General features: G+C 37.2%; 1 protein-coding gene and 1 long non-coding RNA gene across 6 annotated transcripts; one reads left to right on the top strand and one right to left on the bottom strand.

Annotated features, from left to right (window-relative positions):
- On the top strand, window positions 1-3491 carry LOC135664352 (uncharacterized). Of its 2 annotated transcripts, XR_010508763.1 has the most exons (3): window positions 1-27; window positions 2097-2175; window positions 3188-3491. It is a non-coding gene; the product is annotated as an uncharacterized LOC135664352 (long non-coding RNA). The 2 variants fall into 2 exon arrangements; XR_010508762.1 differs by lacking the exon at window positions 1-27 and having other exon boundaries at window positions 1274-2175.
- Window positions 3492-4208: 717 nt separating this feature from the next.
- On the bottom strand, window positions 4209-12301 carry LOC135664350 (chloride channel protein CLC-c-like). 4 transcript variants are annotated; one of them, XM_065176984.1, is made up of 9 exons: window positions 12089-12301; window positions 10727-11844; window positions 10363-10623; window positions 9044-9244; window positions 7813-7990; window positions 6579-6841; window positions 5862-6131; window positions 4643-5774; window positions 4209-4380 (listed from the first exon to the last, which is right to left on the bottom strand). In XM_065176984.1, exons 3-9 carry the CDS (start codon window positions 10563-10565, stop codon window positions 4291-4293), a joined length of 2337 nt encoding a protein of 778 aa, XP_065033056.1. In that variant the 5' UTR covers window positions 10566-10623; window positions 10727-11844; window positions 12089-12301; the 3' UTR covers window positions 4209-4290. The 4 variants fall into 4 exon arrangements, with proteins under 4 accessions (XP_065033056.1, XP_065033054.1, XP_065033055.1 ...); XM_065176982.1 differs by lacking the exon at window positions 10727-11844; XM_065176983.1 differs by lacking the exon at window positions 12089-12301 and having other exon boundaries at window positions 10697-10774.
- Window positions 12302-16415: the final 4114 nt, after the last annotated feature.

The following is a 16415-nucleotide window of genomic DNA, read 5'->3' as shown; positions in this document are numbered from 1 at the left end:
TGTATATCATCCTGCGAAAACATAAAGGTCTTCCCACACTTTCATCCTCAAATGTTCCCCTTTTTTGAAGATATTGATTGCAATCTACTGACATGTTTGTAGCTGAAAAAACCATTGGCTTTCAGTTATTTTAGTACTTTGTGCACTGCTTGTAGCTAATTGGTGAAAACATGCTATTTTTCATTAGCAAATGGTCTTTTCCAAAGCCTCTAAGAGAGTAATTTCATTTGCATGTGGCTGTTCCCAGTAGGACTGCTGTTTTGTCTGGGTTGACTTCGACTCGTTTAGAATGTACGAAACAGGCAGTACGTACGTGGACCGGGGCGGTCCACTCTGACCCACTAAAACGGGTTGACTTCAACTCGTTTAAACTTTTATGATACGCATTTGCAAGCCCTCTTTGCCCGAACATGAGTACATCTCTCGTGCTGCTTCGAGACGTATGCCTCCTCCTCCCCTTCTCTTTCTCTTCCTCTTATTCCTTCCTCTCCCTCCATCTTCTTCCCCTACTGCCTGCTCTCCTTCTTCCTCCGTTTGCCTCTTCCTCTTCCTCCACCGCCTCTTTCTTCCATCCTCCTTCCTCTTTTCTTCCCTTCCTCCATTGCCCTTTCCTCTTCTCCTTTTTGTTCCTTTTTGAAACACCAGCGGATACCGGTGTACTGTTTGTTGAGTGGTACAGTGATCCCAACTGGTAACCGGTACATATCAGTCCCCAACCAAATCGTCGAAACATGTCCTGTACCTGAAACAGCATGATCACTTCACACCATGATAATATTGGCAGTGAGGAAAGTTGATTGAATCTGGTTCTGCTGAATTAACCATTCATTAGTATAAGATTTGAGTTGGGATTTTACGTGTTTGTAGTAGTAGTATAATATTTGACCAGGCGTGTGAAATGGTACAGAAGTTCTTTGAGTTTTGTGGAGAGAAAAGAACCTTAATGTTTTTTCTAATGTTTTAGCTCATATGCTTTCATCTGTTAGATCAATCATCATCTAGAACTTAGTGTGTAGCCATTCTTCCTCGGATTACGTGCTTTCATTGTATAGCAATTGCCAATGAAACTGTAATATCCTGTACTTTGTTCTATGTTTCATTACTAGATGCACACATGGAAACACGCCATTGTCTAAATTTATTTTGTTGCTAGATCAATTCACAGTGGTCATTCAATTACTTATTCTCTAGTTGGCCATGTTTATAGCTGACATCAAGTTTTGCCTGCAGAAGAGCTCCATAGGTAGCAGCACTTTTGATACTGATGGTACTTTGATTATCATTGTTGAGGATTTATGCTTATTCTTCTATTTTTATGGTCAGACTGAAGATCTGATTTTCAGGCAGCATAATTGCATTTAGCTTGAGTTTCTGAGCTTCAATTGTGAAAACAGAAGATTCTTGTTAATTTTGTAGTCTACATTGACTCTGAATAAGATAATCAAGTGATGAATAAGTGTTGTCTCCAAGAAATAGAAACCTAAAACCTTGTAGACAATAATCTTTTAATTTCTTTCTTTTTTTATTGTTGTCATTGTCTCCTGTAAGTTGCTCATGCCAATCTTTTGAGTTTCTAGAAATGGATTTTGGATCTTTTTTAGCTGATACTGTCAGAAACTGGTTGATATAACCTGAAACATAATAATTCATACCCAGACATCAAGAGCAGGGGAACTAATTATGATGCTACTGACTGGTTGGCTGTTTAGCCAAAACTTTCATCTTGATTGAGTTTATGTTTACATGTTCATTAATGCTTGGAACTGTTTAGCAGTCTAGTGTTTGTCATTACACTATCATTGTAAACTATAAATCATTGTACTCCTGTAGTCTTAAAAGTGTAGGTTTGTCGAAACATATTTTGCTATATCAACAATGTCTACTTACGGTTTTGTTTGTCTTGCTATTTAGATGTATGATGTTTGTTACTTACAGCAGTTGGGTGTTTCAATGGATCTTACTGTTCTTCATTTAGTATACACATGCTAAAACTAGGAAATTTGTGCTTTAAATTCTATTGGATTTGATGTTGTCTTTTTTATGACAAACTCACAGAACCGCTAAATTGTTAATTTGATGTTTTGTCTATTATGCAGGACAAGTACATGCAAAACAGACTGGTGAGGTTGGTTTGTGTGTTTCTACAGAGTCTTATCAGGAACAAGATCATTAATGGTGAGTTTGCTTTTCAGCATGCTTATATATTATAGTGTACTTATGCTCTCTCGTGGAGGAACTGACATTCATGGTTGATGTTTATGCTGCCATTTCCCTGCTTCTAAGTGCATTAAACAAAGTTTTTTACTTTTCTCTGTTAGTTTGTCCTTTTTGTATGAAAGTTATGAACTGTCTTTTTTCGTTGCAAGCTCTAGAATACAGTTTTACTGGAACTCTATGCTCTTTAAGTTTAGTAGTGGGTGGTGGTCATAGTCCTTGTTGCAGTTTTATGTTTGATTTTGATCTAGGATCAAATCCCTGTGTTGGTCATGAGTGTCAGCGTAGTTAGGAAATAATCAAAAGCAAAGGGAAAGGTAATGAAATGATCAATTAGTTATCTATGGATTCTGGTACCCTTTTTTTCTTTAACTTTGCCCATCAAGATGTTCTGTACCCTGGTACTAAGTTTTTGTCGGTGCGATACTCTACCATGTGGTAGTTGCTTACGTAGATCGTAGTTGGTTCACATAGAGCACTTATTATTGATATCTCAACAGTTTACAGTGTACATAATCATATTTTAGTGTGATGAGGGCTGCCTGCACATATTGACCCTCCTGACTCTACGTTGGCTTCGCATGTCGATCCTCGCAATCTAAATGACCAGAGGTTGTGTTAAAATAGTGATCTCTTTACTTGTAAGGATACGATTATATATATAGACCCCCCCCCCCCCTAAACACCTCATTGGTTCTCATTTTGGGTTCTTCTTTTGTGTATAGTTAGACTGCCCGACTTTCTGATAAACTTTTAAGATGATTTAGGTTTATTTGATCATGTAAATGAAAATTACATTTTCAAAATGGACAGTCTTCTTAGATCGAATATGTATTGTAGTTTATGTGACAAAAAAAAAAAAATTGTTGTTGTGACAGTTTATTATTGTACATTAAGATTAGCATGGATGACGTGATGCATGTCGTCCCACACTGGTAATGACATTCCTATGGTTGTTTGTCGTGATATGCAGTTCATGATCTATTCATCGAGGTGCAGGCATTCTGCATCGAGTTCTCCCGCATCAGGGAGGCTGCTGGCTTGTTCAGGCTTCTCAAAACTCTGGAATGAGCTGGAGAATTCTTGCAAATTTTAATGCTATCTCGCTCCATTCTGTACATTCGATGTTACTTTTTACGGAGAATTGACCCAAAATCCCATGATCTATCGGGACCAATCATCAGACCATGCATCCACATTTATGAATATATACATATGCATGAGCCTACAAAATTATTTGGAATTCGATTTCTTTCCATTTTAAAATTTCTGTTGAATACTCCCGTGATTTTACTGGACCCCTTGCTTGTCATCAGTATCATTGGTTCCGACTTCCCAAGTATGTTTGATTCTTAACGTCACTTATGGCTGGTCTTAATTTGGATGTTGGAGCTCGATGGGTTGCCGTTTTGTAGTCTAAACAGGTGTTCTAAACCCTGAGAGAATGGACCGTAGAGGAACCAGCAATAACAGAGCCATATTTTTGCGTTAGTAGTAGATTCTGATTGCCAGTTTAAGAACACAACAATGTTCTTTTAAAAAGCTCAAGATTTCCTTATGCAGTGTTCTGCTTGTACAACATATATAGAGATCAATCGCAGTGTATTGCACTCCATTGCATAAGCACGACCATGTTTTTTAAAAAGCTTTAAGATTTCCTTGTGCAGTGTTGCTTGTACAAAATATACAAAGATCAATCATAGTGTGTTGCACTCCATTGCATGAGCTCATCCACTATTGAAAGCGTGCAGCAAGGTCCTTTCGGTTTATTCCCCATGTAATCCGTCGAGTTTGCTGTGTGTTTCAACCATCTTGGGTTGCAATGGCCCTTTTCTGTCCATAAGAATTCGAGAATGACCGGATACGAAGCACCAAATAGCAGAGATTGGCAAAAAAACTATCCTCCTCGAGGAGCCGTAAGAACTCGTGTAACAACGGTGGAATGCAATCGACTTTTTAAGTTGTATTCTTTCATAAAAAGAGCAAAAAAAAAATAAAGTCTGCAGCGATATTAATATGTTGATAGATATTGCAGTAACAGTGTGACAGGCAAAGAAATATAAGTACAGCGATGACCTATTTGTGGGAGTGGTGATGAGGGAACAATCCAAGAATGTGTTCCGCCATGAAGTCGTGTCGAGTAAGGATTCCAACAATTGGAGGCGTCTGCACGCAAACAGGTGTAGCAATGAGTCGGTCAGAGCTGATGAGTTCTAAAATATGAACACGCGTGAATAGACAGATAGATATCCACTACAGTATATACAAAACTAGGCATAATTATGAGTAGATTGTAGCTATTCGAATGCGATATTGTTGTGAACATGTTTATCGTAGAAGTGATTGGCAATGTAACAAACCACTGACAGTATATACGAAAACTAATCATAATTATAATTATAATTATAGAGATAAAAGGAGTTCTTACCCCCGGTGTCTTTGGCACAACGCAGAGGTGCCGGAGTCCGAGCTCCCTGAAGAGGATGGCAGCCTTAGCCAATGACATCGTCTCAACCACCGTGTAGGGTGATTTATTCGTAACAGGATGGAGATCAACAAACATATCCATTTCCTCTTCGAGGATGTTCAAGTCTTCCAACTTGAGTCCTTTCCCTGATCCAGCTTTAGCGAAATCAAAGGCACCAAACCTTTGTAACATTTCTCGTACCCCAGTCTTCACCCTTTCCTTGGAAAATCTCTTCCCTTTCAGCAGAATCAGTAAGTGAGACCTCAACACCAGCCCGACTAACTCAGGGGCATCCGAGAACGGTGGCTCATCAACCACCGGAAATCCATTGTGACCGGTCAATCTTAGTGCATGTACTATGGTTCCCACCTTCTCCACTCCAGAAAAGCTGACGGGGGGTCCTGAGACCACATCCCTTGCGACCAAGTGCCTCATGTGAGGCTCTGCATGGGCCTCCATGAAAGGCAAGCCCTTCATCCGAACAATCTGGTCGTAGACCCCCTTGTTGAAGCTATCAGCCATTGTTTTGGATATCAGAAGAACCAGCATCACCAGAGGTAGCAGTAGCAGGTCATTGGTGAGCTCAAGGAGGATGACACAGACTGAAACAGTCATTCTCATGGTTCCACCAAGAAAAGATGCTGCTCCAAGGAGGGCAAAGAGGCCGGCGTCGAGGTCCGAGATAGGGCCAAGCAGAGTCCCAACCATTCGGCCATATGTAGAACCGGCGAGTATAACTGGGATGAAGAGACCCGAAGGAACAGCAATGCCATATGTTACGAGTCCAAGGCAATAAACCGCAGCGAAGAAGACGAAAAGGGTAGACATATGGAACTCGTTGTCAGTGCCGGCACTGAAGAGATTGCGGATGGCATCGTCGTTGGTGTTGAGGAAGAGGGAGGCAAGGTCATTGTAGTGACCCGGGGGACACTGGAAGTTCTTGAAATTGCCGGAGCGGCCTATGGTCGGGCACTGCTCTTGGAGATGTGCGGGGCAGGGAGTGCAGCTGGCGAGCCAAGGGAGCCCGTAAGAGCAGCATGATGTGAGGATAGATATGGCCACGGTGAGGAGAATCTTGAACGGAGCACCTTTCCTGCAATCAAATACAATCGTTTGATCGACTCGAAAATTTTTCTTAGGACTGATATCATTAATAACAGAGTGAATGTAAGGAATTTACTCATTGATGAAGCTGTAGGTTCGAAGAATCCGGTCCAGAAGGTAATTGAAGAGGGCTCCGAAGACTCCCCCAATTACTCCAAGAACTATTATGACTATCAGATCGGGAGTGCTGTATGTGGTAACGCTTGAGCTAACATCGAACATTATTAGTCCTCCTTTGCCAAACAACCCGCATTTTCCACTGCGGCAATACTCTATTAAACTTCTCAATGATACAGCAACAACAGCTGTTGTGAAGAATGTTCTCCACAGAAGCGCACTTCGCCACCTGAGGAAAATGAAGACAACTAGTAAGATAATAATGCATGTTTTTGAGGCATCAAGATCTGCCATCTCAATTTTCGAAGAGTCTTGCTTTCTGGCACTTGTCGAGCTCTGGAGGTAAGAAAAAAACGCTTTGCAAACTGCCTTGCTCAAAATACATGATCATTTAAAATTCTTTCATTTCTAAAAATAATGTCATTTTGATGCATCAACACAAATAATTTGTGAAAAGCAGATCCTGTCTTCGATTTTGATTTATTTGTTAAAAGTAGTATCCCATAATTTTTACTTTTGAGGAAACATATGTCCAATAATTATTACTGCTAAACCAAATGCCATAATATTTGTTTCAATCTATATGAATATGGCAGCCAGAATTGTCTATCGATGGTCATAAATGCTGAACTAATATCACAATTGCAGCACCAAAAGAAAAAAAAAGTAGGATTACCAGGAAGCCGCTTCTTCGAGAGCAAAGAGAACACCACCAACTGGTGCTCGGAAGGCAGCTGCCACTCCTGCTGCTGATCCACAGGTTATCAGATCTCGTCGATCCCTATCATTTTTGAAGTACCTGAGCCATGTCCAAGTCAGATGATACTTGCGAGATCCACCTTGACCAAGTAAGTTGGCAATGCATGCTCCTGTGTGCACCATAGGCCCCTCCTTACCCAATACAAATCCAGCAGAAACTCCACCAATTGACCCAAATATCTAGAGAATCAAGAAATATAAATTAATAAACACCATGCACTATATACAACTAATCCATACGCAGAACAATATGTTTTGCAACGATGTTTATGGTTGATACTTCATTTGCCACACTGCATAATGTAAAGACCTCATACGATCTTTAGTTGATCAATCAGGTAGAAGATTTATTTGATTTAGAGGTAGATCTGCTGAATGGAGTTTTTATATTTGCTTCAAGACCAGGAATTGGAATTGAACATTTTCAGTTTATAAATTCCCAATCTGACAGATACGTATCTCCTGATACCCCTACCTACCCCACACCCCCCGCCCCCCTCCCCCATTGGCAAGTTCCTAAAGTGAGTGTTGTTACAAGATGATCAGCTAGCAAACTTGGTCCTTCGAGAAAGTTGAGATGATCCTTGTCACAAAAATGGTCATGTCAGACATTATTCAGTTTGTAGCTGGATGCTTATGGTCAAAACTCCAAGAAACTTGGAAAAGATATCCTAGTAAAAGATAAAGTTCATCATGAAAGATCCCCTCTTATGAAGAATTTTGCATAGATCAACTAGTTATAGCTTTTTGGAAAAAAGAAAAAAAACTAGTGATAACTTTGTGTCTTACTTGTCCAACTATAACCATAGAAGGAAGTTAGGTAAGACAGTTATAATTTTGTTCTACTGCTTGGAGTGCTTCAAGAGAAGACAGGATGAAGAAAGATAAAAAGAGATTAGGCAAATATGAAAACAATTGTAGATTGTTTTTAAACCATATATGATGGTTTTCTTCCTCTACTAATTGGCAGCAATAAAAAAAAATTTGAGTGGATGTGCACTGTCATCACTTAGCATCTACCTCTGTGGTGGAATGTGAATTTAAAATTTATGATGCTCTTTAGGAGGGTGTTTTCACAAGTTCATGGCTGGAGCTGTGTGTGATTAACAAGACCGGAAAATTTCAGAAAATAGTTTATGTTTGGAACTTACTTTTACGAAGAGCGTGCTAGGAGCCAGTATGGAATAAGCATCGACTCCGTTTAGATAAGCTTTCACTTCAGGAATGCCAGACCCAGCAGCCGCAGGTGCAACATAAGCACAGAGGGCAGCTGCAGATGCTGCCAAAATTGCATTGATGCTACAGTAGGCTAAAAATGCTGCAAAGTACCTGTACTGGAACCATAATTGTACCAATTACATGATATTATTCTGCAAATGCGAAAGAACTTTGGCGTTTTCTTTTTGCATTAACTTGAACTCTGGCAGTTTGCAAACTATTAAAGCATGTCACCAGAAAAACTTTTTATATTTTATGATTAGCCTTTTGTGATGCATCTGAAAGATGTTCTGAAACCCAAAATTGTTCAGATGCATTGTTATACGCTTGACAAAGCACATGCACAAGCATAAAATTCTTGATTATACAATAAAAACTATGGAAAGCAGTCAATTTTAGCAATCCAGCTGAAATCAATCTAAAACAAATAGATCCAGTCACCCGAAGATTAATAGAAATCAATAAAGATTATGGAAGTGAATCCAAAGTTCAATCCCGACTTTACCTTTTAATTTGTTAGATTCAAAGAACCATTCCACAATAAACATCACCAGGAACTTAATTTTGTTGTCGTTCATCTGAGAAAAAGGAAAATCAAGAAAAAAAATGCAGAAGGCTAGGAATATCCAGTCTTTCATCACAATTAGAGCCTTCTTTAGAATTTAACGTTCCGCAAAAATTCTTGCAAACAAGGTCTTTTTTGTGCCCAGTTAGACTTAAGTTCTGTTGAGGCAAAATGGTCCATCATTTTGCTGTGAAACATTTAGAACTCTTTGGTTTGTTTCATGCTAAAACTCTTGAAACAGATCTCCGGTTGGATCTTGTTATATTCCAGTTTCCCACAGAAAAACCTTTAAAAAAGGTCTGTTAGAACATAAGTTATTCTGGCATTGTCTAAAACGAATTGTATTAGCAATCAACATATTAAATAGAAAGCAATTGGCCTAGATATTTAAGACAAAAGCACTTAAAACTTATGAATTTTCTTATAAATCCTCAACGAACAGCTTGTTGCATTATAATATTTGCCATTAACATTTATTTGTCGCTGTGTGCAATACTTCTTTATTTGATAGCAGAAAGTAATTCAGCCAATTTCAATGGCATGCATGTTCAGAAAAAATGGTGATAACGTAAGTTGGTTTTAACGTAAGTTGGTTTTACCTGTGCTCAAGCATAAGATTACTCGTCAGCAACAATTTAAATCCAGCAATGTTCTCAACTGCAAGGTTATTGAAAAAGCCAACTAGCCCTGTTGCCAAACCAATCAGAAGAGCAAGAGTCCATTTGAGGACAATGTACTGGAATATCTGGACTTTCTTCCTCGACCGCCAGTCTTGCTCGAAAAGATCGTTTTCCACAATTCTAAGACAAAATGAGATCATTTATGATTAACAAATAGCCATATGACAGTCCCAAGACATTTTATCTAAGCATAAAAGAAAAAAGATACCAGGTCCGATGCTCATAAACAATTTGAAAACAACATGAAAGTTCATAGTGATCTAATAATACTGATTTTGTGATCCATCATTACAAATATAGCATAACAAGTTTGAAGTTTTATTTGACATCATAAAATAGGTAGGGAAAAAATAATTGAGTTGCAGCAAATGGCATATATATTAAAGATAAAACATACAAAAATTTCTAGATTTCAAATTTGAGTGTCACAAGAAGGCGTTAACAATTAATCACAATCGACCTTATAAATCTTATTCATGGCAATCCACTTAAAAAACCATTTTAAGAATATTTAAGTATGTGGCCACACCTTTATTTATAAAATGCTGAGAAGAAGAAAATAAATATAATCTTCACCATGTTGTTCTGAAATCATATAGAAAGAAGATGGTGCACAGAGATAGGCAAGGTCTATATGGTTCTTGCTATTGGTACAGGACTAGTTATGAACTTTAGTGTAATCAATTCCGGTAAATTGTGATCTCATATTGTTTATATAATTCTTCACTTATTCTCACATTCTCATGCTGAAAATATCTCTGCAAACCAGATGACACCATAGTGGAAATTAGAATAGTCTCCTAGTTCAAGCCTGCTGAGGAATAGCTCTGAAGATGGTAAATCTAAAAATTAACAAAGAAGAATTATAAAAGAGTTCTAGAAGGCAATAATCTAAATTTTTTATTCATCAATGCTCTCTGAGAATTGATTTAGAAGGCTACATGCGACATATATAAAACCATGACTCCTTCAAAGTATATTGTAACTTCTAATCTTGATCAAACTCCTAATGCTAAACAATGCTCTAATTTAATATTCCAACATAAGTCAACTACATGTTAAACTGCAGCTTACAGATGATCCAAATCGACAGAAGAGAGGGAAAAAAACACACACAAAATTGCATCTGGACTACTTTAAAATAGGAAAGTTGCATACTTTACGAAATAAGTACTCAAACAAAGATGGCAGTGCGTATGCCACCACAACCCAATAGATAATTTAAGATCAAGCCTTACTCGTAGTCCAAGCTCTCGATGGTGCAGACATTGGCGCCAACGATAGCGATCTGCGAGGTTGTATTCATGGTGCGCTTCCTCAGTAGTGGCTCCCTCATACTCCCAGCCTCCTCATTCTCGTACAACCCCGATCCATTCCTCTCTATCTCCCGCCACGCGCCCTCCATGCCATCTATGTCGTTGCTTCCCTCTTGATGATCCATTGCTCCTCCCTGTGTCTGTCGCTGCCAAAAGACCTTCAATATGAAGATCTCGGTTCACCTACAAAAACAATATTCAGAAACAACCCTTACAAGTCCTCCAAGTCGCATGAATGGATTGGCGATGGTTGTACCAGCAAAAGGGAAACAAAAATGGGGGACACCTGAAATGCAGTAGACGTTCAGGTCATCATTCCAGCAATGAAGCGAATTATGAACAGGCACGTCGATATTACGGACCACAAACTAGTGGTCCATCGGGCGTCGGCAGACGACAATTGGAGGTCGCACCATGGTTTGGTGGGTGCAAAATTGTGGGACTTCCCAAAGCAACATGCCGTAACACATGGCACGAATTGCGTGTTAGAGCGAACCGCCCCCACTCGCTCTGGACCACAGAAGCCTGGTCAGCACAGCAGCCTCAATAACAAGGAGGCCGATGCTGTGCTGCCTGGTGATTGGAAGCAGCAGTGGCCCCATAGCTTCCAAGAGAACTGGTGACGTGGGTGGAGTTTTGTTTGGGCAACAGAAACGGTTGACGCGAACATTTCGCGTCACATTAGTTCTTTTCTCCGGTATTCGAGTACAAATACTGCTAAGCCTTCCAAAGACGTGACTGCTTAGGCATGTAAATTGTTGTCACGAGTCCCAAGGCAAGCATTATGGCGTTGATACTCGTGTTCGTTGTCGTGTTTAAGCCCCGACTGCAACACAAGCAGGGGTATATTGTTGGGTGGACAACTCTTGCCTACCGCAGAGGAAACTACGTGACACAATTATTAGAGGGTTGATCCGAGATTGGCGGTTCCTTCACGTAACTGTCAAGGTCAAATCCTAGGCTCTATTCCATGTACTACAATAATCAGAACTACAATCAAACCTGGGAAAGCTTGCAATTAATTCATACTGCTACTTGATTTAATCCATTTCGATACGACCATTTACTTTAGGATCAATGCAATTACGGCAATGAAGATGACATGTGGAGGTCAATTCCTGACATCAGCACCAGATTCCTGTATCAAGGAAGCAGTATGGGAACCACCGATTCTGTTAGCAGACAACTCTCCTATCCACACATCATCACTAATTATTCCAAGAGGAAGCAATTGAGTTGAGGGGTCTGCTGATTTGCAGATCGGAAGTAGGGATACGTCCCATTTGCGAACGAATGGGAACAGCTACTACAATTGCTCATTGATGTACTCCCACGAGATGCGCGATAGAGATCTCTTGGGCGACGACGCCCCTCTTCCTCTGAATCTGTTCTTCCACCAAAGTACTTAAAGAAACAATAGAATAGGAAGAATGAACATGGCGTAGGGGGGTTTTAACATTCGATCGTCATTCAATATTCCTTTTATAGTTGAAGAACAACAAAGCAAATTAATGGTAAGAAGCACGGCAAGAAATCGATCTGTAAGAGATTAGAAATAGTTCCAGAAACCCACAGGAAAAGAGCAGACTCTGATGAGTCCCAAACCTCGAGAATTCGGGATCGGAACGAAGCAGAGATAAAACGGTACCTCGATCTACGGGTTTGACTCCTCCGCAAAAGAGCTGCTCGATTTCATCCACCGAGACTCACGATCGCCAAAAATTTCCTCTGTAGCGATTAACCGAACCTCTCGTCTTCCTTCATCTTCACGCTATTTCCCCGTGACGAGAGAGGCGAAAAGGGGTCGCCCCGCGAGTCTCTCGCTGCCGATGGATGTGGAAGAGGAGAAAGAGAAAAGTGTCCCGTAAGGTGGAACGGAGAACATGGGTCTATATAGCACCACCCCGTAGGATCCGACGGTGATCGTTTGAAATGCGTGCTACCGTTTGATCTTGATCGAACGGGTATGTATTTCGCATGACACAGAAAATATTATTAATTTTTAAATTAAAAATAATCCTTATAACGTTACTATTTATTGCATTGTAATTCCATTGTCATTTATTCATATGTTAAACAATAAATATCATAAATAATTTGAACAAATCAAGTGAACAAATATGAGGAAAAGGAAATGAAATTGGAAGGTTTTGAAGGATCCTTTAGAACTTCGCTATGCATGGCATGCATTAAATTGCATTCAAACTAAGCTTTCCAAAAATATTGTATATCATTGGGCAATTTATAAAACAAAAAATGCTTGGTGATGAGCGAGTGATGCTCTTATATTTGGTTTTTATGGAAGAGTGTCTTTTTTTTCTTCCAAAAATCCTAATAATGTAGTTGAACCAAACTGTTTTAAGCATGATGGATTTACGGGTCGATTTGATTTGAATCAGGTTGATTCGAGTTAGATCCTTTCAGATTAGGTTGAGCCAAGTTGGATATCTTATTTTCAAATTATACTTAAGTTACACTCTAATTTATTAAAAAATATTATTTTTTATATAAATTTATATAAATCAGGTCATAGATCAAACTGATATATGGGTCGATTCAAGTCAAATCCTTTCAAATCATGTTGGTTCATATATCTTACATTCAAGTTATACTCATTCATAAAATTTATTAAAATATATTAATTTTTATATAGATTTATTCTAAATTTATTATAAATTAAAAACTAGTAAAATTTTTGTCAGATTACAATAGAATTCTCAAAGTTTTGATAATTAATTATCCTAAAAATATCTTTTTAAAATAATAATATTATTAAAAGTAATCAAATTTAACTTATTTTAATTTTGAGTATAACCAAGTTAATATAGTAAATAGAAAATATAAAATTTTATGATGATTTTAAGATAATTTTATAAAATTAATATATTTTTTAACATGTTCTACAAATGAGTGTAACTTAAGTGTAATGATGTTTTAGATAATGATAATATTATATAAAATTTAATATATTTTTTAGGGTAACTTAATTTTTTTTATTTTGTAATGAATTTAATAAAATTTTATATAGAGACTAAAATATTTTTTAATATATTATATGATTGAGGATAACTCGTGTGTAATCTGAGTATAAATAGAACGTAATAACTTTTCAAGATAATTTTGGATAAAAATTAATATATTTTTAGGATAACTTGAGTTTTCTAATATATAAAAAAATTGATATTTTTTTGTTACAATCAAATTATAGTATAATTCTCAAAGTTTTAATAATTAATTATATTTAAAATATCTAAAAATATTAATATTAAAATATGTTAGGTAATCAAAATTAATTTATTTTAATTTTGAGTTTAACTAAGTCAATATAGGAAATAGAAAATAAAAAATATAGGATTTTGTGATTAGTCTTCTGATGAATTTAAGATAATTTTATATAAAAATTAATATATTTTTAAATATATTATATGAATGAGTGTAACTTGAATATAACATGAGTGTGAAGATAATGGTTTTTCTAGATAATTTAGGATAAATTTATCTAAAAATTTATATATATATATATATTTAGGATAACCCAAGTTTTTAATGATGAATTTAAGATAATTTTATATATTTATTATTATATTATATAAATAAGTACAACTCAAGTATTATGATTTTTATAAATAAACTATAAGGATGAGGAGAAAGGAAAGAGTAGAATGACGAGGCGGCGGAGGGTGAGAAAGAGAAGTGATTGAGGAGAGGGAGGAGACGATCGGAGGAGAAATATGAGGGGAGGTGAAGGGTGGAGATAATTTAAAAAAAATCAAGGGATAATATAAGATATAATTAAATTAAATTGAATAATTATGATTTAATTTAATTGATGTGTCCGATTTATCTAAAAAAATCAGTTCAATCCTGAAAAACGAGTTAAAGCACAATCACTATTCTTTTATAATTTTATTAAAGATATTTGAATCATAATATAAAATAATTATGGGTAAAATCCCCTTTTTACGAGACTAATTGCATGGGCATATGCGTAAATTTTCATATTTCCATCATTGGCATGCGATGATTAATAGGACGGTCCGCCAACTACCGGTAATGGGATCGGATCATATCTGTTGCGTGGGTCCCTGTCCGATCCCTGTACTAAGCTTACCGGATCCAACGCAGACCGCTACAGCTGCGGATCCGATAAATTAACCTGAAAAGAGACCCGCGTGCAGAAGGTGGGGTCATGTTTGGGGCACACAAGCTGCACCACCTGATCACGATGTCAGCATCACCCCCACAGGTAGATGTTAGGATAGACTCCCATATGAGAAGGGCATAATTATGAGATCAACATCTTCATTGCGCATGGAATTGTTGGAGTTATGATCTTGTCATCCAACAATGCTGCAGAAATCCTCAATTGGGTAATTAATTCTGTTCACCTTCCCTGCAGAAATCAAATAAATAATAATACTTCACAGCCCATGAGCTTCGATAATACTTAAATGGAAAATTGTATTTGGTAAATGTGTTTTTGCACTACGTTTCATCAAATTTCTTAGATGTTTCTGTATGATGTGAGGCGATCTTTGGTTTTCTTATAGGACAATTAGGGGCTTTTCAAGGCACATGTGCCTGTCATCTGAGCTGCTACTGACAGAAGAAGCATTTCCCGGCAATCACTCTCTATAAAATATTGCGGTTGATGAATGCATTTTGAACGAATACTTTGTTTCTCTCTTTTGATGTGAGATAAGATTTTGGATTCTCGTAGGAAGCGCACAGTTCTGAGTAAGGAAGGACATGTCTGTCAGCTGCTCCTCATAAAGCTCATGGCACAACCTGTCTCACAAGAGGTCTCAGCCTCTTCCATTTTTTGCTCAATCATTGCTGTTTATGCTCGTTTATCACGTTTCTTCTTCGGGTAGGTGTTCTATGTGTTTCTTCTTGTGCTTTGGACTTCCTCTCTGTTTTGATTCTTCAATCAAAGTTATTGGTTGATGTTTTTACGGCCTCTGAAACGTATAGTTGTATCTGTGATCAAAAGAAATATAATCAAACACAGACCAAGAAAGCATGATACTTGATGCCCAATATGTAAGAAATTTTAATGAAGCCAACTTGTGTTTCTAAATCATTGTAATAGAAACACAATAAAACTAATGCGGAAACGAAATAGCGTACCTCCGGCCATTGTCGCCAAGAATTTCTGCAGAGGTTTCTTCTTGAACTTTGGTTCTTCTCGGCTCAGAACTCTCGCTTTAGATGGTGTAGGAAAGCCTTTCGCTTCAAAGAGATGATTGAACCAAGGGACCAAAATCCTCATGTATATATAGATGTTCTCCCATCAAGAACATTTATCATCACCAACTCATAACGTTCAAGAATTAATTCAAATTTGTAACGTTTGGACCATAATGAAGAACTTAATGATATTAAATATTTAATTTAATAATAACGGTTTCATGCAAAAAGAATAAGAAACCGAAATCATTTAAACCATAATAAATGAAGAAATTCATGATAATGAATTATGAATCTTAATGAGAACGGTTACGTTATTATTAAATAAAATATTTAATAATAACCGTTACATTCTCCCACTTGGTCCATACGTTTATCTTAATAATTTGAATTAATCTTTCTCGAACAACTTTCTTAAGAAATAAATACATGAATCATAGCGATAAGTCCTCTAAGAGCGAGTATTATCATCCATGTATCACGATGTATTTAGTTTCTTAATCTTAATGTGGTAATATTACTTTATGAATAAACCTTATGTTTATTCTTGGTCCAACAACAATATATTTTCTCAAAATAATGTGTACATAAATGAGAAATTTTCACAATATATAAGAGTTTCAATATCATTACAAAGTGGAACTAAGTCCCATTTTCTTTACATGATCCTTGAATTTTAGAGGTGGCATGCCTTTAGTCAAAGGATCAGCAATCATCAATTCAGTGCTAATGTGCTCAATGACCACTTTATGTTCTTTTACACGTTCTCTTATGGCTAAATACTT

The sequence above is a fragment of the Musa acuminata genome, unplaced genomic scaffold, assembly GCF_036884655.1.
Source record: "Musa acuminata AAA Group cultivar baxijiao unplaced genomic scaffold, Cavendish_Baxijiao_AAA HiC_scaffold_830, whole genome shotgun sequence".
Lineage (NCBI taxonomy): Eukaryota > Viridiplantae > Streptophyta > Magnoliopsida > Zingiberales > Musaceae > Musa > Musa acuminata.
Note: the sequence above shows the minus strand (reverse complement) of the source record. Positions and strands in the feature narration are given on the sequence as shown.

Bases quoted from the DNA above. Each gene is read 5' to 3' on its own strand.
- LOC135664350 (XM_065176981.1), bottom strand. The intron at 7,991-9,043 runs GTAAAACCAACT...GTTCCAGTACAG, and splicing joins AATCTTATGCTTGAGCACAG to GTACTTTGCAGCATTTTTAG. The intron at 5,775-5,861 runs GTAAATTCCTTA...ATTTGATTGCAG, and splicing joins ACCTACAGCTTCATCAATGA to GAAAGGTGCTCCGTTCAAGA.